This window comes from Leptonychotes weddellii, chromosome 2 (assembly GCF_054177405.1).
Source record: "Leptonychotes weddellii isolate Sample4059 chromosome 2, ASM5417740v2, whole genome shotgun sequence".
NCBI lineage: Eukaryota > Metazoa > Chordata > Mammalia > Carnivora > Phocidae > Leptonychotes > Leptonychotes weddellii.
The window spans coordinates 160240177-160267259 of record NC_138370.1 but is presented as its reverse complement, the minus strand read 5'-3'; the positions used below and the strand labels follow the sequence as shown (position 1 = coordinate 160267259).

Genomic DNA, 27083 nt, shown 5'->3' with positions numbered 1-27083 from the left:
ACTATTTTTTTCTATGCTTATTTTCACTTCTTCCACCAATATTTGGTGTTGGTTATCACTCAGAACAAAGTTATACCAATGACAACAGCATATTTAGAAAAACCATTGCTATTTCAGCTGGGCTCATTTGAATAATTACACTTAAAAAAAAAAAACTAAAAGGGATCATAGTTGAGACTTCTTGTTTTATTGTTATGAAAACCAGATAGCCAAATTTAACATTATGTGAGAATTGGGATCAGCATAAAATTTTTGAGCTATCTTATAACTTGTGATAAAAATAATTTCTTAGTATTAGAAATATCTGATGTTACTGTAACTATTTATGATCGTATTAGAATTCTTTTCCATTTGTTCATTTTTTTTTTGGTCAGTGGCAATTAGTTTTTCCCATTAAGGCCCAGCCATTTGAATTCTACCTACTGTTTTATTTTTCCATTACTTTTCATCAAATTTACTTTAGACAATTATTTCCACTAAGTAATCCAGGGTAGAAATGGAAGTTTCTAAATTAAGAACTGTATTGAAGAATCCTATAAGAGATTTTTTCCTAGAAACCTTTAAGAATAGAGGACCACCTAATAAGCTATTGGTCTGGGATTGTTGCACCAGGTACAGGGTAATTCTGGTTGCAAACAGAGTTAGTGACATGCTCAGACTTTCAGTCTGTGATCTTATGATACAGGGAAACTGAATTAGTATTTTGGTAATGTATTGTAGGCTCTTTGTTGGTCCTCCATGGCCTGGGCTAGTTGGCTTGGTGGTATTCTGTTGTTTTCATTGAAGGAAACCATTTAGTATCTTTCAGTATTAGATTTTATCAAGTTTAATTCAAGGAGCAAATCCATTAGGATGCGGTATACCTGAAAAATCTTAAATAGTGTTACTTTTTTCTCTCAGGAAAGACTCCTAAACTCCTGTGAACAGTTACCTTCAGGTTTTGCTTTCAGAAAATTTTCCTAATGAAATTGACAAGGCAAAATGTTTTTTTTTTTTCTTTACAATAGTAAAAAATAATTCTAATCATCTTTTTAGCATATATGGCATAGAAGATACCTCATAGCTGTCTTATATTAACTTGTTTTTCTTAAGTTTAATTTGCCTTTTCTCCTGAACTGGAATGGTGCTGGCTCCCTCTTGTGGTTAATCATTTTTATCATTACACGAATAACTATAATTTAGAGGACAAACACTAGGTCAGTTCAATTTTAAGGCAAAACAAAACAATGAATTGATTTATACTCAGGCAGTTCAATTTATACTCCGTTGACAGACTTCATCTCTGGAAAGTTTGTTTATTCATATTAAAATGAATATTTTCTTTTGCTTTTGTTTACATATCCACTAGTGAGATCTGGTTCATGTTTAGTTCTTCTTATAAGTGGAAAAGCCAAAGAAAACGTGTTTAAATTTTGTATACATACACACACAGCTTCATTGATTGTGCCATCAAGAGGTTCTACTTCATTAAATTTGCTAAATCATCACTTATCAGGACATTAGCCTTCTTAAAATAATGGCTGGAGGGAAAGGAGATTTATATAACATACCCAGAAGAGTATAAAGATGGCTGTGGTATTTGTTTTATTTTTGAACTGATAGTCTATAATCCAAAACCTAAATATGAAAAAATGGAAAGTTGTCAAGCAAAATTCTGAAGAATAGTCATGTGATGCCCCTAATAATAGCTAATATTTGTTTAGTGATTACAATATGCTTAGCATGTTACATATCTGAATAACTTATAGCAGAGTTTATAGTATCAAGGTAATTAAGAGCACAGGTTCTAGAATCAAGCTGGTTCTGCTACTTCCTCATTGGAGGATTTCATAGCCTCAGTTTCTTCCCCAGAAAAAGAGTTGGAGGAAGGAAAATGAAAGGTGACATTTGCCTTGTCTCAGTCTCCCAGATCCTTGAAGTCAAAGATGATGCCCACTCATTTTTGTATTTCCAACACTTACTATGTATGTTGTGTGAACCAAAAGTGAGGCCAGAGTTTGCTCCATCGAGGGACTATATTCTGCTTGTGAATCGCAGATTTGGGTCCTGGAAAGATAAAGAGTAAGCTTTTCCCCAGGACTTGTGGTTTAGGAGAAGTGAATCTGTGATATCGCCAGTTACCCGTGGGGATTTTCCAGGTTTGCTGGTGCTGGCAGCCCCAGCCCTCTCCTCGGTTCGCCGTATGATAAATTGCATGATACTGCTAGCTTGGAGAAAGTGAATGAACAGACCAGTAATCTTTCTCAGCTATAGATCGTCTGTAACCTAGTTCAGAGAGCACCAGAAGCTAAGGATCTGTTTTGTTCTGGTGTGGTTTAGTGTCTTTAGAGTGTGAGTTCCAACTCGTTCATTGTGAAGCTAGTCTTTCAGGAAGACAAAGACCACAAAACGTGGACATCCTGTGTGGCACCTGTCCAGACTTTTAGACCCACTGAGGAAAGGGAAATTAGTGGTAGGGCTTATAAGATGGGCCTTTGTAAGTGTTGTCCATTTTTCCATTGTGCTATTTCATTTCTCTGCCTCTGCTAACTGGCAGATGTATCGGTCCTTTTCCTGAAAAACGTCATTCAAGGATTTGGAGACTGAAGTGCTGAGCTGAGCAGTACAGATGTACTGAAACCAAAACAATAGCAAGGAAACCTCCTAACTCATTGGCTTTCCTGTTTTTATTTATTTATTTTTTAATTTTTATTTTTATTTATTTATTTTTTTTTAAGATTTTATTTATTTATTTGAGACAGAGAGAATGAGAGGGAGGAGGGTCAGAGGGAGAAGCAGGCTCCCTGCAGAGCAGGGAGCCCGATGCGGGACTCGATCCCGGGACTCCAGGATCATGACCTGAGCCGAAGGCAGTCGCTTAACCAACTGAGCCACCCAGGCGCCCCGGCTTTCCTGTTTTTAAAATTTAAATAATACATATCCCAAATGTTATTCGAACACACAATCAACATACAAATTATTGACAAGATACTTTGCATTCTTTCTTCAACATCTGGTGTGCATTTTACGTTCAGAGCACTTCTAACTCGCTCTCACCACATCCCAGGTGCTCTGTTGCCACAGGGACTGGGCTAGAGGCTGCCATACTGTTCAGCACAGCAGTGGTTTTTCCTGGCTTGACTCTTTACCTCTGTGGTGGGTTTGTCCCAAATAAATCTGTGGTAACTGTCTTTCAAAGAAATTTCTTTACTCAAGCATTTTGCTTCGTCAGGCCTCTCACTGTCTCCTTGTTATTATGGTTAGGATCCTGAGGATTTATGCTTATGATACAGTAAATTCTTTCCCTTCTGTTTTCTTATTTGGTCAGCTGGTTCATTAAATTCCAACATAATTACATAATTCACTATGCTTATTCTACAAAATAATTTAGCACCTTGTTTTTCAGAGCTGTCAGAAAGCAGAAGCAAAGAAAAAGTAGTAAGATGAAAATGGGGACCACTAAAGGACAATCCATGAATCATACATCTGTTACAAGGAAGAAGAACAGGAGAGAAAGAGCCCATCAATATCTTTGCTCTTAAATGTCCAGTGACTTGAGAATAAGAAAGATTTATAGTCCAACCTTTGATGCCATTTTCTGCAAGTGCCACACTGGACTTAAATTCTGTCGCTTTCAAAGGTATGCACCTTAAGGCAGATAATAGGCAGGTGGTATTTGCTGGTTTATGGACCCCTCTCCAGCCTCTCTGGGGACCTGGGGAGGTGTTCCATCCTGAACTGGTTGACCAGATCTCTCTGTGTGCCTTTTTTTCTCCCTTTAAATCTCACCCAATCATATGATTTTGGCCTCTTTTGAAAAATGGGCATGCATGTTCTTTTGCAGAAAATGTCAGAAGAAAAATGAAAGTGAAAACTTGAGGTCTTGTTTACATTGAACACACGTATGTTAAATTAGGTCCAGAAATGTTTTAAGTTAAATATCAAAACATTGTGTGATGACTTAAACACCACTTGCAAAGAAAAGTACAATGAACAATTATTTTTATTTTTTTTTAAATATTTAATTTAATTTATTTATTTGTGAGAGAGAGAGAGTACAAGAGGGGCCAGGGTCAAAGGGAGAAGCAGACTCCGTGCCAAGCAGGGAGCCCAATGCAGGACTTGATCCCGGGAATCCAGGATCATGACCCGAGCAAAAGGCAGTCGTTTAACCAACTGAGCCACCCAGGCGCCCCTGAACAATTATTTTTAGACAAAGATGATGGGAAGAATTTTTTTTTTTTTTAAAGATTTTTTTTTTATTTATTTATTTGACAGAGAGAGACACAGCGAGAGAGGGAACACAAGCAGGGGGAGTGGGAGAGGGAGAAGCAGGCTTCCCGCGGAGCAGGGAGCGCGATGCGGGGCTCGATCCCAGGACCCTGGGATCATGACCTGAGCCAAAGGCAGACGCTTAATGACTGAGCCACTCAGGTGCCCCTGATGGGAAGAGTTTTGACAAAGCTAAAGATATGAAGATTATAATTATGATTTTATTACTAAATATTTGTTTCTCAAGTACTTCTTTACAGTGTCCTTTGATGGAATAGAGTCATTTAAATGTTGTAGGATGAATGAGACATTTAGAATTATGACTTGCTCTGTCATCTCAGTGTCTTTTAACCGAAGCAGTTAAGGTTATTTCTTTGTAAAAGTAATAGCAGAAGGCAGAAGAGTTTGGGGATTAAAACCTCTCATCCCTATTGGGACGAACCCTTCCTGACTCTATGTCCTTGACCAGGTCATTCACTGGCAGCCTGTTTCTTTGTTATTATTATGTAATTATTTTATTATATAACAGTAGTTATACCACAGGCTTGTTTTCGTGGTGGTGACGTTAAATGAGGCACATGTGCCTGGCTCTCAGTTGTGTTGGTGAGAAATGTTAACAAATGTTAACCAGCAGATAGCTGGAGCCCTCCATGGTAATCATCTGGTGGTCCAGGATCATAGCCGGGAAGGGACTGGGCTTGAACTCTGAGAACAAACAGTTCGTCTCCCCATTTCTCTGCTAGGTACCTGACATGATCGCCTTCATATTGCATACTTTTGAATTGCTTACATTTGCATAATGACTTTTCTCTTATTCCCAAACAGCTGCTTTAGAGCAGGTTTGGAGGCATGCTTGCTTGGGCTTAGCTAGAGCCCTGGGAGTGAAGGTACAAGAGCTGCAGCCCATCTGGCCTGGAAATTCCATCTGGTCTTAAAGTTAGGACTGTTGGATGCTTGATGTGGAAGGCACAAGCGTGGCCCTGATCAGTGGATAGGGGCGTATATCTGGCGACATCAAAAGATGAGCTAAGCCCCCTGGATTTAACAAGCATCAGAAAACCCTTCCCTTGCCCCCTTTTCCACGTGGGTTGCTATGGTGATCAGAGGGGTGGATTCAGAGGTGACTGGGTGAGACATGAACCTTTTTCAGAATCATTGTGAGTGTTCCCTCCCACCCCCGATTCAGCCACAGGCCTAGACTTTACCTGACTTTCATGGTGTCCCCCAAAACCATGGTAAAATCTCTTGAAATCTCCCCTGAAACTCAGACACTTGAGGGACCATGATTCCTGAAGAACTGGGTCCTGCTGGCCAGGGGTTATCATCGCCCCATTTCCTGAGTTCTGAGGTACCATCAGTTGTGAAATGCACTGTTGATGTGATTGTAGCCTTTCAGGGGGAGAAACCCCATATCTCATTAATTGTGTATATTAAATTTTAGGGGTATCCTGTTTCAGAAATACTGAAATGTGAAAAAAAGAGTACACCTTAGAATTGAAATAGGGTATTACTTATAATCAGGAATTATTTACTTTAAAACTTTAACTGCTTAGGAAGTTAAAAATAAGAAATTTGGTGATTCTGGGGCCCCCTGGGCGGCTCAGTTGGTTAAGCGTCCAGCTCTTGATTTCGGCTCAGGTCATGATGTCAGGGTTGTGAGACTGAGCCCCGTGTTGGGCTCTGCATTCAGCGGGCAGTCAGCTTGAGATTCTCTCCCTCTTCTACCCACCCCCCACCCCTGCTGACAATAAATAAATCTTAAAAAAAAAAAAGAAGTTTGGTGATTCTGTTCTTTGTTCAATTAATACTAATTTTAAGGATTTTCTTTTCTCAGGGAGTAAACTAATAGGATGTAAAAATGTCTCTGGGAGGTAAAGTGGGATGGGAGATGAGGTCATTTGTTCTAATTAGAAATCTGCATATCTGAACATTAAGATACCTAGTCAAAACAGTAATAGAGGAAAATCCCTAAATTCGACACATAAAACTTTCTAAGCTTTTTAAAAGGATGTTTTTCTTAAATTATTACAGCTAAATTTCATTACCCTTCTTGCTTAGGTTACAAAATTTGAGGAAATCCATAGTTACTTTGTAGGCCCTGAATGATCAGATTTCAGGTTTTTCTTACATTTAGTTCGATATTTAGACTGATTTATTTCTTCAGTATGCCCCACTGTTTTCATCTCACCCTCTTCTTTCTGTTTGGAGTGTTTCCTCCATATGCCATCTATTAAAGTCTTATGGAGCCTTCAGGCCCTGGCCCAAGTCCCACTCTCTTTGGGAAGTCTTGCCTGAGTCCCCGCTACCAGCCGGTACCTTCCTCTCTGAAGCCTGGGTGTTCTGCAACCACATTTGAGGCACTTTTCGTGTATTATTCTGTAATTAGATTTACAGATTCTACTTCCCCCAAAGATTTCAGTTTCTTAATGTCAGTACCCATTTTATACCATCTTATATCTCATGCATTATAGGTGCTCAATAAAAATTTGATGAAAGCGTGGAATTTTCTAGGTTTCCAGATGGTGGGTGCATTAGTTTGCTAGGGCTGCCATAACAAAGTATCAGAGACTGGTGGCTTAAATAACAATAATTTATTTTCTCCCAGTCCTGGAGGCTGGAAGTCCAAGATCAAGGTATTGGCAAGTTTGGATCTTCTCCTGCCTCTCTCTTTTTTTTTTTTCTTTTAAAGATTTTTTTTTATTTATTTATTTGAGACAGAGAGAATGAGAGAGAGAGAGCACATGAGAGGGGGGAGGGTCAGAGGCAGAAGCAGGCTCCCTGCCCAGCAGGGAGCCCGATGCGGGACTCCAGGATCATGACCTGAGCCGAAGGCAGTCGCTTAACCAACTGAGCCACCCAGGCGCCCCTCCTGCCTCTCTCTTTAGCTTACCTTCTCACTCCTCCCGTGATGTTTCTTCTGTGTGTATGATTCCCCGGTATCTCTTGTGTCCAAATTTCCTCTTCTTATAAGGATACTAGTCAGATTGGATTAGGGCCCACTCAATGGCCTTATTTTACCTTAATTTCCATTTTAAAGGCCCATCTCCAAATTCAGTCCCTTTCTGAAGTACTGGGGGCTAGGGCCTCAGCGTCTGGATTTAGAGGATACAAGTCAGTTCTTAACAGTAGGCATGCCTAAGATATGGAGAGGACTTGGTCTTTTCTCTTTCTTGTATTTATTTTTCATTTTTATTCATTTATTTTTGTTAAGTATGTGGGGCTTGAACTCATGACCCCTAGATCAAGAACTGAGCTGAGATCAAGAGCCGGATCAAGATCAACCGACTGAGCCACCCAGGCTCCCCTTGGTCTTTTTTCCTATAAGGACTGAAAAAAGGAAAACAGACCTAAACAATATTGGCAGATATTTAGAGTCAGTAGGAAGACTGTCTTGATACTGAGGGTTTAGATGTGTGTTTAAGGTTGGGATGTGCTGTGTGAGCAAGATTGACAGCCTTTAAGCTTAGAATAATTCAGCTTCCAGGGTTATTTTAAGAAAAACACTTAGGTTGATGTCTGGTCCCTTCAAAGTTATCTACAAAATACTAGGCATCTAGGAGAAGTTTGACTAATTTTTAAAGTAAAATCCCAGCCCACAAAAGGTCCTGGTATGATGCTGTCTCCTTCACAATGTCCTTGTTGGTGTCTCCACTGGAATAGTACATCTCTTGCCAGTGAAATAAAAATGTGTTTGTGTGTCTTTTCATTTCTCCTTCTTTTAAGGTACTTAAAGTATGCTCTGTATTAGATCGACTTTTTTTTGTGCTTGTTTCCCCTGTACAGATTAGAAGCTCATTGGTAGCAGGGGCCTGCAGGCACCGTGGTGTGTGTTCTCTAGCTCCTAGAGCTGTGCGTTGCACACAGTGATGTCCGAGACAACCAACTGCTGCCCACGTGACTTCACCAATCCCCCCCCTCCGCCATGACCCCGGGAAGCGGGTGGCCAGGTTGACACATTTCCCCACCCACCAAGTGGTAGCTGCTCGTAAATCGGGACTGAGTGAATAGAAATGCCATGTCATATACTGCTTGAGGTCTCAAAACCTTAACTGTGCCACATGAGGACGAAGCTAATATGCTTAGAGCTGCCTAGGTAAGGAAAGCTTGCGCAGACTGCAAAGGAAAATCCAATTTCACTTAATTTGATGTGATTTTAATTGGAACATTAGGATAGGGGTCAAATTAGTCAAGGGTCAGCCAAGAAGGTCATTGCAATCAAGTGCAGATAAGATCTTGACAGTTGGATTTCAGGCGATTTAGTATAAATGTTAACTCAGCAAGACTGAGGGAAAGAAGCACCCAACAGCAAGCAGATCTCATAGCTCTGAGGGATGAGTTTTATCCCATTAGCTGGACAGTCACAAGATTCTCACACTATTTAGTTGCTTCGTACTACTGCAGATGAGAAGTTTATTAGCTGCTGGTCTCTAAGAAACTGAGCCTGAGGAGATGGGCCAGTTTCTTCACCTGTGAATGTAGGGGCCAGGAGTAGGAGAAACCAGAGAAATCAGACTTAAATCAATCTCTTATGGTTGGACATCTAAGTTGTTTGTATTTTTTCACTCTTGTAAACAACCCTATGCTAAACATTCTTATGACTAAATCTTTTGTTTCCTTAGAATAAATTTCTAGACATATGAATACTGGGTCTGCAGCTCTTACTAGAACCTCTTTCTTCAGATTGGAATTTCATCAGTTGGTCTCTGAATTTCTTTTGCAGAGACAAACAGAACACCCCAGATTTAGACTCTCTGCCAGGATGGACCGTCTTCCAAATGCCTTTTGTACTTAAAACTTAGGTAATTGTGATTGATTGTCCTATTGAACAGTGTTGATTGGTTGCATCAGCAGGATCTTTCCCATCCTCTCCATCGTGTGCCTGCCGTGGGGTTTGGGAGAGAGATGACTGATATCCTCTTCAGCTTTTGGGGAGGACTTTTTATTGGGCATAGTTCCATACCCCTTACCTGTGACTGATTTCAGGTAGGCTCATGATAGGGGTTGGTCTAATTACAGCAAAACTCAGGACTTCAGCCTTGTGATTGGTGAAGAGGTGTTTGTTCTCTCTCTGAATGCAGACGCATGTAGATCCAGTTGTTGTTGATAGCTTTCCAGTGACCACGTGGGGACCCAGACTTATGATGATGTACGCCCTGAGCTTGGTCCCTGATGACTCCAGGTTGCTGGATCTAGCCTGACCTGAAGTTGGCCCTACTTATGGACTTGTAATTTACATGGGCCAATACATTCTAGTTATTACTTCTGCCACTTTAAGTTGGGATTTTTTGTTACCTAATAAATGCAACCATGGTAGGGCAAGAGATTCTGACACCAATTTTCTACATTTATCTCTTTCCAGCAAATTCGGTCAATTTCTTATTTTGTATGTTTCACCTATTTTATGACTTCAAAATAGACCTCTCACAATAACAGCCTCTCACATGGCCTAGATTAGTCATATCCCACATAGTTCCATCTCCCATTCTTGTATACAGTGACTCCCACATCTTTGCTCAGGCCCTGACTTTTCCCTTTCAAACCTGCCATTCCAGGTGCCTGTTGGTCATTACAGATTTGCACACCACACCTCCACCTGAACATAGTCCTCACTCAACTCCTTTCCTCTGGTCTGCTTTCCCTCCCTTCCCCTTCATACTTCCTCATTACCTCTGCTCTGATCCAGCAACAACCATTTCTCTGTTCCCTGAGTCTGCATACCCAAATATCCCAAACTTAGTCTTGACTATTCCCTTGCTTTCATTCCCTCAGTCTAATCAATAATCAGTTCTTAGTGTTCTACTTCAGAAACATCTGGAATTGTGCCTCCCCCATCCCCACCTAACTAGTCTTCCTGCCCATCTTTACACTTGCAGTCATCACCCCTGTCACATGAGTTCAGGTCCTGAATAACCAATGAACCAGTGTGATGCAACCAACAATACGACCCCCCCCCCCCCAGTAAATCTGTTGACAGCTGCCTGGCCCTTCAAAAGCCAATCCTATACCATTTCTATCTCCTGCCCTTACCTCCTTAAAAAGCACCTGGGTATTCTTCCCTTTTCCTCTTGATTCTGTACCACAGAAGCCTAAGTAAACCAATTTGCCAAAGCAATGTTTTCCTTAGAGAACGGGGAAGGCAAAGAAGAGGAGTAAAGCCCAAAATATCTTTTATGGGTCAGTGGGAAAAGAAAAGGCTGGAAACACTGTGTTAGTGGATACTTTGTCCTATGGCTACTTTGGATAATTTACAGTGTCCCCCAGTCCCACCAGTATACATGAGGTGCTACGGCCACATAAAATCATCTGCTGTTTCCTGGCCACATCTGGAACTCCACTGCTACGCTGGTTCCTGGGCTATAATACCTTCTGGGAAGTTCTCCTCTGTGAATGCACTACTCTCCTCTGTCTGGTAGCACTGAGTGTATACCCCTATTAGTCCTTCTCGTGTTATATGAAGGTTCATAATCAGGATAAGTTTCAAGAAAATGGGCATTCGATTTCCGTAAGAATGTTAGGTGGATGGATATTGCTTACTCCCTATCCCCCCTCCACCCCAGCATCCAGATTATCCATTACTGCCACCCCAGAACATTAAATAATGCCTAAAAATGCATTTTATGAATAATAAAGGCAAGTCCATTCTCACCTTAGAAATGTTGCCTCTGAAACAGTCAACAAAACTAGAAGACAACTGACAGAATGGGAGAAGATATTTGCAAATGACGTATCAGATAAAGGGCTAGTATCCAAGACTTATAAAGAATTTGTCAAACTCAACACTCAAAAAACAAGAGATGGGCAGAAGACATGAACAGACATTTCTGCAAAGAAAACATCCAAATGGCCAACAGACACATGAAAAAGTTCTCAACATCACTTGGCATCAGGGAAATACAAAACCTCAATGAGCTACCACCTCACACCAGTCAGAATGGCTTAAATTAACAAGTCAGGAAATGACAGATGATGGCGAGGATGTGGAGAAAGGGGAACCCTCTTATTCTGTTGGTGGGGATGCAAGCTGGTGCAGCCACTCTGGAAAACAGTATGGAGGTTCCTCAGAAAGTTGAAAATGGAGCTACCCTATGACCCAGCAGTTGCACTATTGGGTATTTACCTCAAAGATGACAAAGGTAGTGATCCGAAGGGGCATGTGCTCCCCAATGTTGATAGCAGCAATGTCCACAGTAGCCAAACTATGGAAAGAGCCTAGATGTCCATCGACAGATGAATGGATAAAGAAGATGTGGTATATATATACAATAGAATATTACGCAGCAATCAAAAATTGAAATCTTGCCATTTGCAATGACGTGGATGGAACTAGAGGGTATTATGCTAAGGGAAATAAGTCAGAGAAAGACAATTATCATATGACCTCGCTGATATGTGGAATTTGAGAACCAAGGCAGAGGCTCATGGGGGTTAGAGAGGGAAAAATGAAATGGGATGAAACCAGAGAAGGAGACAAACCATAGAGACTCTTAATCTCAGGAAACAAACTGAGGGTTGCTAGAGTGGAGGGGGGTTGAGGGATGGGGTGGCTGGGTGCTGGACATTGGGGAGGTTATGTGCTATGGTGAGTGCTGTGAATTGTGTAAGACTGATGAATCACAGACCTGTACCCCTGAAACAATAATACAAAAAAATAATAAAAGAAAAATGTTGCCTCTGGAAGAATTTGGGGGTCATGCTAAATTGCAGCAAAGGCAAGGGGAAAAGCCTATCTCTTGAGAGGGAAGCAGGGTAGGCATCAGGTAAGAACAGTGCCACAAAATAGTGCCTCGAGTATTTGCTGCTGAATGAATGAATCTACCTCTGACACCTACTTCCCAGGGGCTAGATCCAGATACAGGGCAAGAAGATGGGGCTTGTTAAACTTGAAGATTCTACCACTTTCTCCTTTGAATAAGTGAAAGGTAGATGGTTTTCTACCATAGATTTTAAGTCCAAGAATCACAGGATGATATGATCACATTCTTTTTTTTTTTAAAGATTTTATTTATTTATTTGAGAGAGAGAGAGAAAGCACATGAGAGGGGGGAGGGTAAGAGGGAGAAGCAGACTCCCTGCCGAGCAGGGAGCCCGATGCGGGACTCGATCCCGGGACTCCGGGATCATGACCTGAGCCGAAGGCAGTCACTTAACCAACTGAGCCACCCAGGTGCCCCTATGGTCACATTCTCTTAACCGGGGTCATAACTTATGTCAACTTTTGAACATGCTAACATTTAAATTTGTCCTGCATAAAGCAGCATCTTATTGTTGACCAAGCTGAACTATAAGCCTTTTAGGGCAGAGCTCATGCTCTGCGCATTTGTGTAGCCCAGATTCTTTCAGATTCTTTCTCCTGGTAGATCCTCAGACAGCTGTAGGATAAATCCTGGATGAGCCCACAGCCCTCATTTATTACGGTGGGTCTACTACCACCAATAAGTTGTTGAGGCTTAATGGGATAATCAAGGTATTTGCCTACTCAGAGTTTTTGGGGCAGGGCCCTCCCACCTTGGCTGCAAACTGGACTCGCCTAGAGAGTTAATAAATACTCGCTCGCATTCCTTATCAATTCTCTTTTTAATTGATCTGGGGTGCTGCCTGGGCAGGGGAGGGGTTTAAAAAATAAATCTCTCCAGGTGCATCTACTGAGCAACTGGGACTGTTAACTACCCATTTAGAGGCTGTCAAGGGAGGCTCCAGCCGATCAGAACCTAGTGTTTGCGTCCCTTTTCCTCGAAGTCTCTGAGGCCTCGCCCCCAAACCTATGCCCGCCCAGTGACCCCCTAGCAGCGAACTTCCCGGAAAACGTACGAGGCCGGCGGGCGCGCGTACACACGTGGGACCACGCCTTACCTGCGGGCGGGAGTGCGGCCTCGGGAACGCCCGGCGCGCCCCCGCCCGGCGCGCCACCTGGTCCTCTCGCGAGGAAGTCCGGGCGCCGGAAGTGCCTGCAGCGCGCGGCGGCGGGCCGGCGGGGCGGCGCGGGCGCGCGACCCGTGGAGGGAGGGAGAGGCGGCCGGGACCGCGTAGGCCGCGGAGAGGGGTCTCCCAGGTGCCGCCGGGGTCGGAGCGCTCGGGGGAGGGCCGGGGGCGGGGCGGCCGCGGGAGGCCCCTGCCGGCCTCTGACTGGGGTGTCATTGCAGGGCCGCCCCCATGTTGCGTTTTCCGACCTGTTTTCCGTCCTTCCGGGTGGTGGGAGAGAAGCAGCTGCCGCAGGAGATCATTTTCCTGGTCTGGTCACCCAAGCGGGATCTCATCGCTTTGGCCAACACGGCCGGCGAGGTGAGTGAGCCCGACCCGACAGCGAGCGCGTTGCAGCCTGGCCCAGCCTCAGTTTCCCCTTTTGTGGACTCGCTGGGCCGCATGTGGACCCCGCCCCCTTCCTTTCCAAGCAGCTGTAAACCTTAGGTGGAAGTAGAAGGGAGCATATACGGGGAGGATCATTTATGTGCCCATTTCCCGTATTTCATGGCGAAAACAACAGTTTTCACACAGCGTAGTCGCACAGCCCTGCTTTCCCCGAGTCTCTTTTAGTCATTTGTTAGATGGGCTTTTTAAGAGCCCATAATGTGTCAGTCATCAACTAGAAATAGTAGATCCACAGACCCAGCCCTGAATTTGCTTACGGTTTTGTAACAGGAGGAGGATGAGTTACTGTCATACCGGAGCTGCGAATGTGCATGCATGTAGCTGCCGCAGAGGATACGTTAAAAAATCCAGAATCCCTTGTCCAGGTTTCCTACCGTGGACCGGATCGCCACCTCCTATTAAAAATACCTTTACATTTAGGAAGGGAGTGATGCTTCCCTGCGGTCCTGACGGAGTGTACATGAGTGTTGTCACTTAGCGTTTCTAGTGCATATCACACTAGGCTTCGTCAGGTATACCCGCTGCTTCTACCTTTCTCCTGAGAGGCCTGGTTACCTGGCAGCCATTGTGTGAGGAAACCTTCAGCTCTCCATCTTTCCTCCTTTGGCCTTTGGGCAGGTTTCCTGAGAGTTACCTCGCCAGGTGAGAGTTGTGTTGTGTGCAGACCGGTGTGGCCACCAGGTGGTAAGGAATACTTAGCAGCCTGCAAAGCTGCCTCACTCTGTTGACTACTAATAGCTTCTCATCAGGCCTTGATGGCTCCTTTCTCAAGGCCCTCTGTGATGTCTTCTGGTCCCTCTCCTTTGCCACTGCGCCTTGGAACTCTTCATGCTCTAGAGAGGAGAGCCAGAGCAGCAGGCCAGAAGGGAGAGGATGGGGCATCGGTGCGACTAGATGTGTAGATGTGATAGTGGGCACTTGTTTCCATTTCCTCAGTGAAGAAGAGAGAGTGAGGATGGAGGAGAAAATATTGGAAGTTTGAGGGGAAAGGCGGGGTATGAAAAGCTGACAAGGCAGGCAGACTAGGGAAACTTAGTAAGATTGCTGGTCAGTGTTAAGAGCCACGGAGGTTAGTGGTCTTGCAGTTTGAGGGAATCTAGTGAGCACGGTTGTGTCTCTGCTGTTCTGTTCGACTGGGTGGGTGTAGGCATGGTTGGGTTTCACCAGGGTTGTTGTTTTGCAAATGTGACATAGCAAGAAAGATGCAAGGGAGTTAAAGTTACATGTCAGAGGGGCGATGGTAATGATGATCCTTGGATTAAGTATGGAAGCGGGGGCATGTGTGAGTGAGGGACAATGAGTAGGTGGGATCAGTGGGTTGTAGGACTTGGTGAGGTTGAAGAATTGAAGTTGAGTATTAGTAGGGATGAACTAGAAGGATAGAGACAGTGATGGAAGGTGGGAGGTTTGAGACATTATGGCAGCACTTGTAACTGTAGGGACAAGGTCAAGGGCATGACCCCAGGAGTGACTGAGGTGAGTAGAAGACGTGACCATTGGAAGAAAGGTAGTTGAGCACTGAAAAGCCAGGACATCGTAGCTCTTGAAATCACCAAAAATGGGGATGAATAGTGTTGGAAAGCATGAGTGAGTCAGACAGGAGTCCAGATCTTCCAGGAATGAGGGGGATGGCCTAGGGGTCTTTAGGGAACTGCAGTTAAGAGGGGTAGTAGGTAGTGTGGTGTGATTGCATATGATTCAGAGTTAGAGGATTTTAGAGAAGAAAAATCATCCAGAAATGGCATCTGGAATCAAGGAGGAAACCACCTTCATCTCCTGGCCCAGTAGAATGGGGAACATGGGATGCAGCATGGCTATTACCTGAGAATCCTGCTGGAAAGCGATGTCCTTGGGTGAGAAACACATTTCAGGGAAGAGAAGGAAGATACGGGCTTCTTTTTTTTTTTCCCCAGTAATTTTTTATTGTTATGTTAATCACCATACATTACATCATTAGTTTTAGATGGATATGGGCATCTTGATGATACCTGGTTGTGAATTTCAGAGGGCACAGAGGAAAGGTTTTGGAAATAAGGGATGGCAGAGACAGGCTTGGAGAAGAGCACTGTGTTTAGGGAATGAAGGATTCCCTGTGGGGGCCAATGTACCAGGAGTGAAGAGTGCTGTGAGCTAAAGTGGGAGAGGTGAAGCTGTGAGTGTGGGGACCTGAGAAGGTGTGGGAGGGTCTGCAGGGATGCATGCAGTTCCTTATTTTCAGTGGTTGTGTAGAGGATGGAGTAGGGACAGCCTTATTTCTGAGTCAGAAGGAGCTCTGGGGCACATCTTGACCCTAGGAATTTTCCCGTGTGGAAGTGGAAATTTAGAATGGCTAAGTGACTTGCCCAAGACTTATGGCCAGTAAGCAACACAGCTGAAATTCCATCCCAAGGTGTCTGATTCCAAGTTTGGTGTTATTTGACTATTACAGCTACTTTTCTGCTTTTTATGTTCCTTATTTCTTTTTCTGTCATGATCTTCTTGGACAACCTTATTTCTTTCTAAAAGATAAGTCTCTTATTGACATAGAAGATAGGAAAATGTATAGAGTACAGGGTTAAATTAGGTCTTGTTTCACCCATCGCTTTGAATATACCTTCAGTTCATTCAGACCTTGTTGTCTTCTAATTTCTTCTGATAGCTAAATATTATGCTTGAGATTATATTTAAAGATTTATAGTGAGGATCTAGGTTTATTTCAGTTTCGGAAATGGATTTTTAATTTTTTTTTTTTTTTTTTGGATTTTTAATTTTTTGCCATGTATCTGTTTTGTCTTAGGTTTTACTTCACCGACTTGCAAGTTTTCATCGAGTTTGGAGTTTTCCACCAAATGAAAATACAGGAAAGGAAGTGACCTGTCTGGCTTGGAGACCAGATGGCAAACGTAATGATAGGATTCTTTGAAAATACATTATTATTATTATTATTATTAACAAAAAAAGTATTTTGTAAAGAAAGCTTATTTCCTGAAAGAATTTATTGTTCTTATTATATTCTTATTGTATACTAAATATCAGCTTCGGAGCTTTGCTTTTTGGAAGCTTTGAAGTGTTTTCATAGAGTTGAGATTAATTTTACTGTGTTGTTTCTTGGCTGAGATCTCTCTAAAATGAAATTTGACTTCTTGGCAAAGGTAACGCTAGAATAAAATCTGTGGAATGTACAAAATACTTAGGCTTTGCTCTTGGCGCTGTCTTGTCCTGCACTGATGGCCCACGTTCCATCTACCATTCACTAGTCTGTCGAGTACCACTGTGGTCTTTTCTCCCCAAAATGTATGTTAACATTAAATGTGTAGCTCATAAATATTCTCTTGGCACGAATGCTTGTCTCACCTGAAGGACTATCAGCTCTGACCCCATTCCTTCCTCTTTCTCCGCGTGCCCTTTATTTTGTAGCTTCTTACGCTTCCACCTGTTGTTTTTGCAATGACAGCCGTGATTTGAGCTGCTGTACACAGAGTCAATACAGTAAAATGCTATAAATGATACAGCTTAAAGTTCATCTGTTATCATTGGTGCTTTAAGGAAAAAAAACTGAATCATTTTTGTAAAATGATATGTATTCCTTATTGCTTAATTTTTTCCTGGTAAATATAAATGAGTCTGTAAAAACACCCGGAAAGCCTGTTCAGCTCTCGTTTTATCTTTTAACAAAAAAACAAAAAAAGGGTATGTGTAAAATTAGAGGACTTTTATAAGTAACATCATGAGATCTTGCACTATTCATCCAAAAACACCAGAATCTCAAAAATAAATCATGAAAGTCTGTGTGTGTTGAAATGTATATAAGTAGATGAATTTTTTATCATTAAAAAAATATGCCCTGTGTTTTTGGACAGTGAAATAAGGTTTTTTAGGTAAGGATTATTTCAAGATTGCTTTAAATTGTTTGAAGAAGAAGAGATGTGGGTTGCCTCACATCTTGCAAAATTGTGTGTCTTGGTATACCGTGAAATGCATAGCCCTCTACTTAGAAATTCTTTTTTTTTTTTTTTAAGATTTTATTTATTTATATGAGAGAGAGCACATGAGAGGGGGGAGGGTCAGAGGGAGAAGCAGGCTCCCCGCGGAGCAGGGAGCCCGATGCAGGACTCGATCCAGGGACTCCAGGATCATGACCTGAGCCGAAGGCAGTCGCTTAACCAACTGAGCCACCCAGGCGCCCAGAAATTCTTTATTTGATGTGTTAGGAAGATGTTAGTGACCTGTGTGGAGAGACTATGCTAGATAATTCAGCCACAGTGAAAGAAACAAGACTCATCAGCATTTGATGGTCTCGTTTCCCATTAAGGGTTAGGAACAAAAGGGAATACTGAACTTTCTAAGAACTAAGCAGATGGAATCACTTCTCACCATTTAGGCACGTTCACAAGACCAGCATATCTTGGTGATAGGATATTATTGTTTGTCTGTTGAGACCTGTTCTGTATCTTCTGCTTGGAAGCAGGGCTCCAGTCCAGAGGCTTTGATGTGTAAGATGTGTAAGACATTAAGTGCAGTACACGAGAAAGTAGTCGGTCACTCATGAGAGTTTGAGCCTTTGAAAATAAGCTTAGATGACAGCATAACTACATGTAAAGATAGCTTTCCATTTTAAAAAATATTATTTAAAGGAAGGATTTTTAGGTTAAATAATTTCTATGATGATGATACATTTAAAATAGTAAAACTGGGCAAGAAGTGAAATAGCCATTTCGTTTTCTTGACTGTTACAGTAAGTCGTCCTCATCGTCTCTTCTTGTTTCAGTTTTGGCCTTTGCTCTTGCGGACACCAAGAAAATCGTTTTGTGCGATGTAGAGAAACCTGAAAGCTTGCACTCCTTCTCTGTGGAGGCCCCAGTGTCTTGTATGCATTGGATGGAAGTGACTGCAGAAAGCAGGTAGAGGAAGGATTGGAAGGACGACTCCAGCAGCTGCCGTGGGACAGCTGTGCGCCTGCCGGGGTTAAAACGGACACTTGGGAGGATCTGAGTGTTGAGCATGGGCACGCTGCATTTAACTTTGGGTTTTCAGTTTATATGCCTGAAGGGCTAAGATTTTTCTTTGCTTTTTATTTTTAGTAGTTAATATCAGTGCTTTATACTTTCTTTTTTTTTTTTTGAAGATTTTATTTATTTATTTGAGAGAGAGAACATGAGAGGGGGGACGGTCAGAGGGAGAAGCAGACTCCCCAGCTGAGCAGGGAGCCCGATGTGGGACTCGATCCCGGGACTCCAGGATCATGACCTGAGCGGAAGGCAGTCGGTTAACCAACTGAGCCACCCAGGCGCCCCAGTGCTTTATACTTTCTTATTTCTTTCTTTCTTTTTTTTAACTTAAATTTTAGGTAGTTAACAGTGCAATATTGGTTTCTGGAGTAGAATTCAGTGATTCATCACTTACATACAACACCCAGTGCTCATCACAAGTGGCCTCCTTCATGTCTATCACCCATTAACCCATCCCCCACCCACCTCCCTCCATCAGCCCTCAGTTTGTTCTCTGTCATTGAGTCTTTCATGGCTTGTTTCCCTCTCTCCTTTTTTTCTTCCCCCCCCTTCCCGTGTGTTCATGTTTTCTTCCTTAATTCCACGTATGAGTGAAATTCTATGGGTAGTGATTTGTACTTTCAAGTAATAGAAATTAAAATTACTGATTAGCAAATTGAGGTTCTTTGTTCCTTTTTGCCACCCATTTCTTTCGGAGCTTGGGCGTTTTTTTTTGCATCTTCGTAAATATCCTCAGAGTACAAAAAGTGCTAAGTTGAGCATTCTGGGGTGTTTTGTTTTGTTTTGTTTGTTCAAAGATTTTATTTGAGAAAGAGAGAGAGGGAGCATGAGCAGAGGGAGGGGCTGAGGGAGATGGAGAAGCAGACTCCCCGCTGAGCAGGGAGCCCAATGTGGGGCTCCATCCCAGGACCCTGGGATCATGACCTGAGCTGAAAGCAGATGCTTAACTGACTGAGTCACCCAGGTGCTCCTCAGTGCTTTGTTTTGATGTTGAATGAGTTCTTTCTGTGTCTGTGGTCTTGATAGTTTCCTGGTCTCATGAAAATAACTTTGCCTTAGTCTACATTCAAGTCATATACCAGGTTTGCAGTCAAGATGGCCTAAAGAATAAATGGGTTTACCTAATACTGAAAATAAAAGTTTTTTGTTTTTTTTTAGGAAATGTGATAATTTTCTTACCCATAGTCTTTCCTTTCTTTCTTTCCTTTTTTTTAAAATATTTTATTTATTTATTTGACAGAGACACACAGCGAGACAGGGAACACAAGCAAGGGGAGTGGGAGAGGGAGAAGCAGGCTTCCCACTGAGCAGGAAGCCCGATGCAGGGCTTGATCCCAGGATCCTGGGATCATGACCTGAGCTGAAGGCAGACGCTTAACGACTGAGCCACCTGGGCGCCCCAGTTTTTCCTTTCTAATAAACTTTTAACTTAATTTCAAATTAACTAAAGGGGGAGTCTATAAAAAATTGAATAATAAGGATCTCACCTGGTGTTTGAAATTCACTATAGATAAAACATTTATCTATAATTAATGCATCATCAAATAATCCAGGGTTGCAAATGGTCATGTGAATTTTTCAATGCTTAGAGGAGCAGAGTATACCATGTCATTTCTGTCCCATTCAAGGTACCTGCTAAGTGTATCCTAACATACTTTCTACTAATAGTTTAGAAATATAATGTGGAGATTCCAGGATCTCTCAGGACACCACGTTTGTGTTAAAGTGGGAAAAAAACGTGTGCCAAGTCACCTTTTCACTCATTTATTACCACCCTTATTTGGAGGTAAAATTGAGAAAAGGGAATAAGCAAGACTATTTCAAAATGCGTAGTGTCGTCTTAGATACTTGCTGGATTGTCAAATCCCCAAATGTATATAAGCCGTAGAACCCACAGTTAAATGAGATAATTACTGCAGTGTTCTTTAAAACCCACATTCACCCTTGATACTCATATGTGTTTAGATGATTCTTAGATGAGAGTTAAAAAAATCATAAATTCTTGGGATGCCTGTGTGGCTCTGTCAGTTAAGCATCTGCCTTCAGCTCAGGTCATGATGCTGGGGTCCAGGGATCAAGCCCCATGTCAGGCTTCTTGCTCAGCGAGGAGTCTGTTTTTCCCTTTTCCTCTGCCCCTCCTCCTGCTCATGCTCTCTCTCTTTCTCTTGCTTGCTCTCTCTCAAATAAAATCTTTAAAAAAAAAAAAAACCTAAATTCTTAGTATCTAATACTGAATACATAGAGAAAATTATTTATTAATATTTATTCCTCTAAGTGTAAAGTGGCTGGGTTCCCCCCCCCCAGAAACAAGGCCCCTTGTAAATGAAGAATTTCCTATTTTTTTGTTTGTTGTTTGTGATTATTACAATGACTGTTTTATAATAGTAAAGTATGTGTGGCATCTGTTTACTTGGTAATGTATGTAATATGTAAAACTGGGCAGTTTTTAAAAAAAGTACTTTTTAATGACAAAACAAGTAAAATCTTTGGTGTTTTAGTAATGCTTCTTCTTGGCTTTTCTTTTCAGTGTTCTAACATCCTTTTATAATGCTGAGGATGAATCAAATCTTCTCTTACCTAAACTACCTACCCTGCCGAAAAAGTAAGTATCAGAGTTTAATTTCACTGGAATCCATCTTGCAGATTTCTATTTCCTTTGACACTGTGATCATTTTCTCATGCGTTTTTAAAAACATATTTCTATTGCTTTTTACACTAGTCTCTGTTTTTCTCTAGTTACAGCAACACCTCAAAAATTTTTAGGTAAGATATGCCTTTTTTGTTCTCAGGTAAAATAATCTTTTATTAGTTGAAAGATGTAGTTGAAAGGTAACCCAATTATTTTTATATTTTAGTGAAGAAAATTCTGATGAAATTATTAAGCTTTTGGGAGACGTCAGGTAAAGTTTGCAAATATCTTAAATAACAAGTCTAATTTCTTAAAGTTGGTGTTTGATATTTGAGACAAGAGTTCAGAGTTTCAAGGGCAGTTCCTTTATGTGTCATGTTATTTCCCTGCTGACAAACACCACTGAACAATATACAGACATTAGTGTCTATTATTTACTTGTTTTTATTGTATGGTCTTTGATTGTGTCAAGTTCAATAATACTATAATGTACCTTTGTTTATTTTAAAAGTAAAGGAGGATAGATGTTACTAGCGTTTCTAAAATTAAAATTAAATATTTCAAGTTTTTAAAGCCCTTTTAATACATTTAGCATCAGAGCCGTGAAACAACTAACGGCACTTTCTATTAGGTGGAAAAAGGATTGTGTTGTTATTGAGAGTATATAAGTACAGTAGTTGTTAAAATACTATAGCCTTATTTTACTATAAACCGATGTTTTTCAGGCTAGAGCAAATTTATGTTCCTTTGAGAAAAGGAAGAAGCTCAGTGTGATTGAATATTGAGTATTGGTGAATTTGTTTGGGGTTTCAGTTTCCCCACAGGGAAGCCTTAGCATGCAGATTATCTGAGAGCAAGAACAACTTATATCTTGGTTTAAGAACTCAGTCTTCTCTGAGGTCCTCAGCTTGTTACATTCCTTTTAATTAGGCTTAATATTCTTGTCCTCGGAGGAAGCTCTGGATTTATCGAGCTTTATGCGTATGGAATGTTCAAAATTGCTCGAGTCACGGGGGTAAGTTTTCCTTTAAAATTTTCCACGTCATTTCTCTTAGAATATACCACCTAAAATATACCAGCTAACTGATTTATGGAAAAAAAAATTAAAACACCAGGGTATTTTTCTCAGTTTCAATTATTGGAGTTACTCATTTTTAAATGTTAAGAGGATAATTTTATTACTAAGATAAAATAGTGGTGATAGGGTATCTATGAAGATCAGGTACTATTAGTGGAATTAATCAAGTTTTTCTTAAGAAAAAGATTGACATGATACACTTGATTACGATTCAATGGTTTTCTAGTCTGTAGTCAGGGCTAGAGCTACAGTTTGTGACTGGAACGTGACGAACATCATGAGGAGTGATCTTCTACTTAGGACCAGATCTGTGCTGGTTGCTAAGTCTCGGTCTTCTCCACAGCTTTTCTGTCCTATTCTTGCCATTTCTGAGGGGAAGAGGATATATTGTAGGCTCTCCAGCACTTGATTTGGGACCCCTGATGGAGGGGTGTGTGTCCAGGAGGGGTGTGGACTGGGGGGACACACGCCTTCCCTCCTGCACATGCGTGGAAGGCGTCAGGCGTGTGTGTTTCTGCTTTAGAGAGTTCCATGAGTTTCTGTTGCCTGTATTATAAGCAGGTGCAGACTAGCAATAATACTAAATGGACCAGGGGATTTGACTCTTTTACAGATCGTTGGTACTTGTCTTGCATTGTGTTTATCCAGTGATTTGAAATCATTGTCAGTGGTCACAGAGGTTTCTGCTGGCAGTGCTTCGGAGGTCTCATACTTCCAGGTAAGTGTGGAAACCTGGTAGCAGCAGACAGTAAATTCATTTTTTAAAGGTGTTATTAAAACAAAGCAAGGGAAAAAAAAACTCAACTTGGAGCTTCTAAATCTCATATATAGAATCTTACTCTAGTGAACACTTTATTATTCCCAGGGCCCAGTATAGTTTTCATAAAAACAGTGTTTTGATAGTTTATTAATGACCATGTTAATTGGTTGCTATACCAGTTTATCTTTGTACCAAGTATTCTTTTTTTTAAGATTTACTTATGTATTTGAGAGAGATAGTGTGAGCAAGGGGAGGGGGAGAGGGAGATGGAGTGAGAATCCCAAGCAGATTCTGTGCTGAGCGCAGAGCCTGTCATGGGGCTCCCATCTCACCACCCATGAAATCATGAGGGGTTGGACGCTTAACTAAGCCACCCAGGCACCCCTCTATCAGGTGTGTTCTTAGGACTCTGATCCTAAAAATAATAAAAGCTAATACTTATCATTTGTTTAATATGTACCAAGTACTGAGTGATTCAATATAATTCATTTGAATCCTCACAGCAACCTAATAGGTAGGTCCTATTATTATCCCTATTTTATAGATAAGTAGAAACTGCAGAACTTGCTCGGTATCACTCATATGGAAGTGATGCTGGGCAGGGTGGCTCCAGAGTCAGTGCTCTTCACCAACACATTGCCTCTTGTGTAAGGTGATCAATTAATGTTGGGAAAAACTGGGGCGCCTGGGTGGCTCAGTCGTTAAGCATCTGCCTTTGGCTCAGGTCACGATCCCAGGGTCCTGGGATCGAGCCCCGCATCGGGCTCCCTGCTCAGTGGGAGGCTTGCTTCTCCCTCTCCCTCTGCCTGCCTGCCTGTCTGCCTACTTGTGATTTCCCTCTCTCTGTCAAATAAGTAAATAAAATCTTAAAAAAAAAAAAAAAGTTGGAAAACACCTTTTGTACTATATGCTGTTTATATTGTAAGTTGTGGAAACTGTGTGGGCTCCTATAGAGTATTTAGATTGTAGCCTTGCCTTTAGGAAAGTCTTCCCTAGATTTTTTTTTTTTTAAGATTTTATTTTTAAGTAATCTCTACACCCAACATAGGGCTCAAACTCACAACCCCAAGATCAAGAGTTGCACTCCACCAGCTGAGCCAGCTAGGCGCCCCTTCCCTAGATTTTCATGCCAAATAACCCAGCCACTTAGCTTAAGGATGCGCGAATTCTTAAACAAAAGTAGAACAAAAAGATGCAGGATGCACTGTGTCTGATGCTTTCCAGTATTCATTGTTGTATTCAGAGCATCAGGGGACTCTTGATGTCCTGATTCCCCAGAATAGTTGGTCATATTTACTCTTCATCTTAAGATTCCGTGAAAATATGATTTCTAGGATTGCATTTGATGCTGTAATAAAATGATTCACTATTTCTTTGAAGTTTGTAATGGATATTTTTTTAAATAACAGCTTTATTAAGATAATTCTTACACCATTGTAATGGATATTTAGCTTGTCTTTATCAGTAGCTTATAGTTCTTTAAAAACTTTTTATGTATATTTGTAATCATTTCTTAAATTTCTCATAATAGTGTTACAAAATAGATTATTCTATTTATCTAGCTATGGAGATGGCATTGCTAACCTAGAGAGGGGTGACCTGTGCACACTTAAACATGGCAGATTAGAAAATCCTAAAGTTCTGTTCTTTTAGTCTCCAAAGTATTAGGCTCAAAGGTAGCAGAATTCAGACATAGTCTTTCCGATACATACTTAGACCTTGACTCTTCTAAATTGTAGGATTTTTTTTTTTTTTAGCTGGGACTGATTTATCTTTAAAAGAAGTGTGTGTGATTGTAACTCACTTTATTTTGATTTTATAGCTTGAAACCAATCTATTGTACTCTTTCTTACCTGAAGTAACTCGGATGGCTAGAAAGTTTACTCACATTTCAGCCCTTTTACAGGTATTTATTTGTAACTTGTTTTATGTGAATATTTACTCTTAAGTTTCTAACAGTCTATAAATAAAACACTTGCAAATTTTATTCTGTAAAGCTAACTGTGGTATAAAGTGTCTATTCTGATAATCTTATAATGTCCGTTAACAAGAAAAAGAAATTTAATTGAAAATCTATTCCCACCAGAAAAGAAAAAAGTAGTTTAAATCTTTTAAAAATAATCCCCTAAGTGAAATAACATTTTGGAATTTGAAAAGGCTTACTACAAATCAAGCCTTATGGGAAACAGCCATCATATCAGTTCACTCTTGTACATAAACACCCACCCCAAATTAGCCATGGTTCTGTAGGTCAGTGTCTTAGTCAGTCCACAGTTTGGGCTGGGCCAGCTAGAAGGTTCTGCTGATCCGGGCCAGCTTCAGCTCATCGCAGCCTGGCCCGGTCGTGTGTCAGTGGCCAGCTGGCTGGTCTGAGTGTCTCTTAGCCGTGGTGGCTCCCCATGTGCCATCTCCCAGCAGGCTAGCGCGGGCTCGTTCCTGAAGTGGCGGCCACAGCAGTGGTGTCAGGAGTGCAAGGGGGAACGTGCAGAGCCTTTGGAGGCCTTGGACTCGGTGTCCCTTCTGCTGTGTGTCGGTCACGGCAAGACTCAAGGCCAGCCCAGATTCAGGGACTAGGGAGATGGAGTCTGCTTCTGGATAGAGGAGCTACAAAGAACTGTGGCTGTTCTTTTTCAGTCTGCCACAGTCCCTGACTTACTTGATGTCAAAGATTTCTGCACATCGGTGTCTTTTTAAGGATTCTGTTTGAAAATTGAATAGCTGACTCAACCAGCATTTTGACAGTTCGTGTACATGAAACATACATATAAAAAGCTGGAGGATGTCTGTTTTACCAGATAAAAACTTAATTTCCGAATGTTTGATGGTTAAGTGGTTATCAAGCATTAGCTGTGGTCTTCTCTTTCACAGGGTGAGTTAAAAATGATTGAAAGAAAATTCTGGATTTCTTTGAGATAGTTGGCAGGAAGAAGCATATATTACTTAGCAAATTGATTTATGTAGTTTCTTTTCCTTTTTTTTTTTTTTACTATTCTGATAGCTATTTTTTTTCCCTTCTTGTTAATAGTATATAAATTTGTCACTAACGTGTATGTGTGAAGCCTGGGAAGAAATACTGATGCAGATGGATTCTCGTCTCACCAAGTTCGTACAGGTAATGTTTGTGAGGTTTCCCCTGGAAGGAGTGGAAACGGGCACGCTGTCCTCATTGACTTTCCGAGCTACCTGATGGATACTGGTTGGGTTTGTAAAAGATGAAGGTCAAGGTTTCAGATGGCTTGGTCTGATCGCACACTGTTTCCCCAGAGAGGAAGGGCTCTCCTTGCATCAGGACAACCTAGGTGGGTCTGTGAAGTGGAGCAGGTGGGGCGTGGAGAGTCAGGACGGGTGTTGGAAGAGCTGACTGTCTACTCTCCATGAACCGATAGTCAGATAATCAATTTAAATAAGGATTTGAAGGAAGCTGAAGGAAAAGGAAGGGAGTCATGCTCCTATAGTTTTAATTTTGAATTATACATGGTTATAATTTTAAAAATATATATCATGATGTTATCCATTTTGTCTAGGAGAAGAGCACAACCACTTCTGTGCAAGATGAATTCATGCACTTGCTGTTATGGGGGAAAGCAAGGTAATAAACTCATATTAGGTGCTCTTGCTTTTTCTTCTTTTTTACAGTAGTTTTTTATTTTGAAAGGAATTCATATTCATTGTAAAAAAAAATAGAAAATTCTGGTACATAATAAAAAATAGTATTTATTTTTCTAGATTTTCTATGCATTTTTTGTAAATGTAATCATTTTCTATGTCTATAATACATATATGTATTTCTAAATGTGTAAAAAAATTTCTAGTTTTGGGGTGCCTGGGTGGCTCAGTCGTTAAGCGTCTGCCTTCGGCTCAGGTCATGATCCCAGGGTCCTGGGATCGAGCCCCGCATCCGGCTCCCTGCTCCGCGGGAGGCCTGCTTCTCCCTCTCCCACTCCCCCTGCTTGTGTTCCCTCTCTCACTATCTCTCTCTCTGTCAAATAAATAAATAATTAAAAAAAAAAA

General features: G+C 41.4%; 2 protein-coding genes across 5 annotated transcripts in view; both read left to right on the top strand.

Moving 5' to 3' along the window:
• ZCCHC4 (zinc finger CCHC-type containing 4) overlaps positions 1 to 12223 on the top strand; it is a 52579-nt gene extending 40356 nt beyond the window's left edge. For 2 of the 4 annotated variants that reach the window (XM_006744592.2, XM_081812535.1), the window contains one exon: positions 3386 to 8892. In XM_006744592.2, coding sequence (XP_006744655.2) covers positions 3386 to 3521 — 136 coding nt within the window. In that variant the 3' untranslated portion in view covers positions 3522 to 8892. Of the gene's footprint in view, positions 1 to 3385; positions 8893 to 8971; positions 10214 to 10902 lie in introns of those variants that run through there. The other 2 variants (XR_014143082.1, XR_014143081.1) reach the window with 2 other exon arrangements.
• A 932-nt stretch (positions 12224 to 13155) lies between these two features.
• The window catches only part of ANAPC4 (anaphase promoting complex subunit 4), a 36719-nt gene continuing 22791 nt past the window's right edge, over positions 13156 to 27083 (top strand). The window contains exons 1-12 of the mRNA XM_081812534.1: positions 13156 to 13300; positions 13392 to 13530; positions 16394 to 16499; positions 18365 to 18497; positions 21133 to 21207; positions 21342 to 21368; positions 21461 to 21505; positions 22165 to 22249; positions 22926 to 23030; positions 24895 to 24978; positions 26098 to 26184; positions 26597 to 26661. Of these exons, the coding sequence (XP_081668660.1) occupies positions 13402 to 13530; positions 16394 to 16499; positions 18365 to 18497; positions 21133 to 21207; positions 21342 to 21368; positions 21461 to 21505; positions 22165 to 22249; positions 22926 to 23030; positions 24895 to 24978; positions 26098 to 26184; positions 26597 to 26661 (941 nt within the window). The 5' untranslated portion in view covers positions 13156 to 13300; positions 13392 to 13401. The remainder of the gene's footprint in view (positions 13301 to 13391; positions 13531 to 16393; positions 16500 to 18364; positions 18498 to 21132; positions 21208 to 21341; positions 21369 to 21460; positions 21506 to 22164; positions 22250 to 22925; positions 23031 to 24894; positions 24979 to 26097; positions 26185 to 26596; positions 26662 to 27083) is intronic.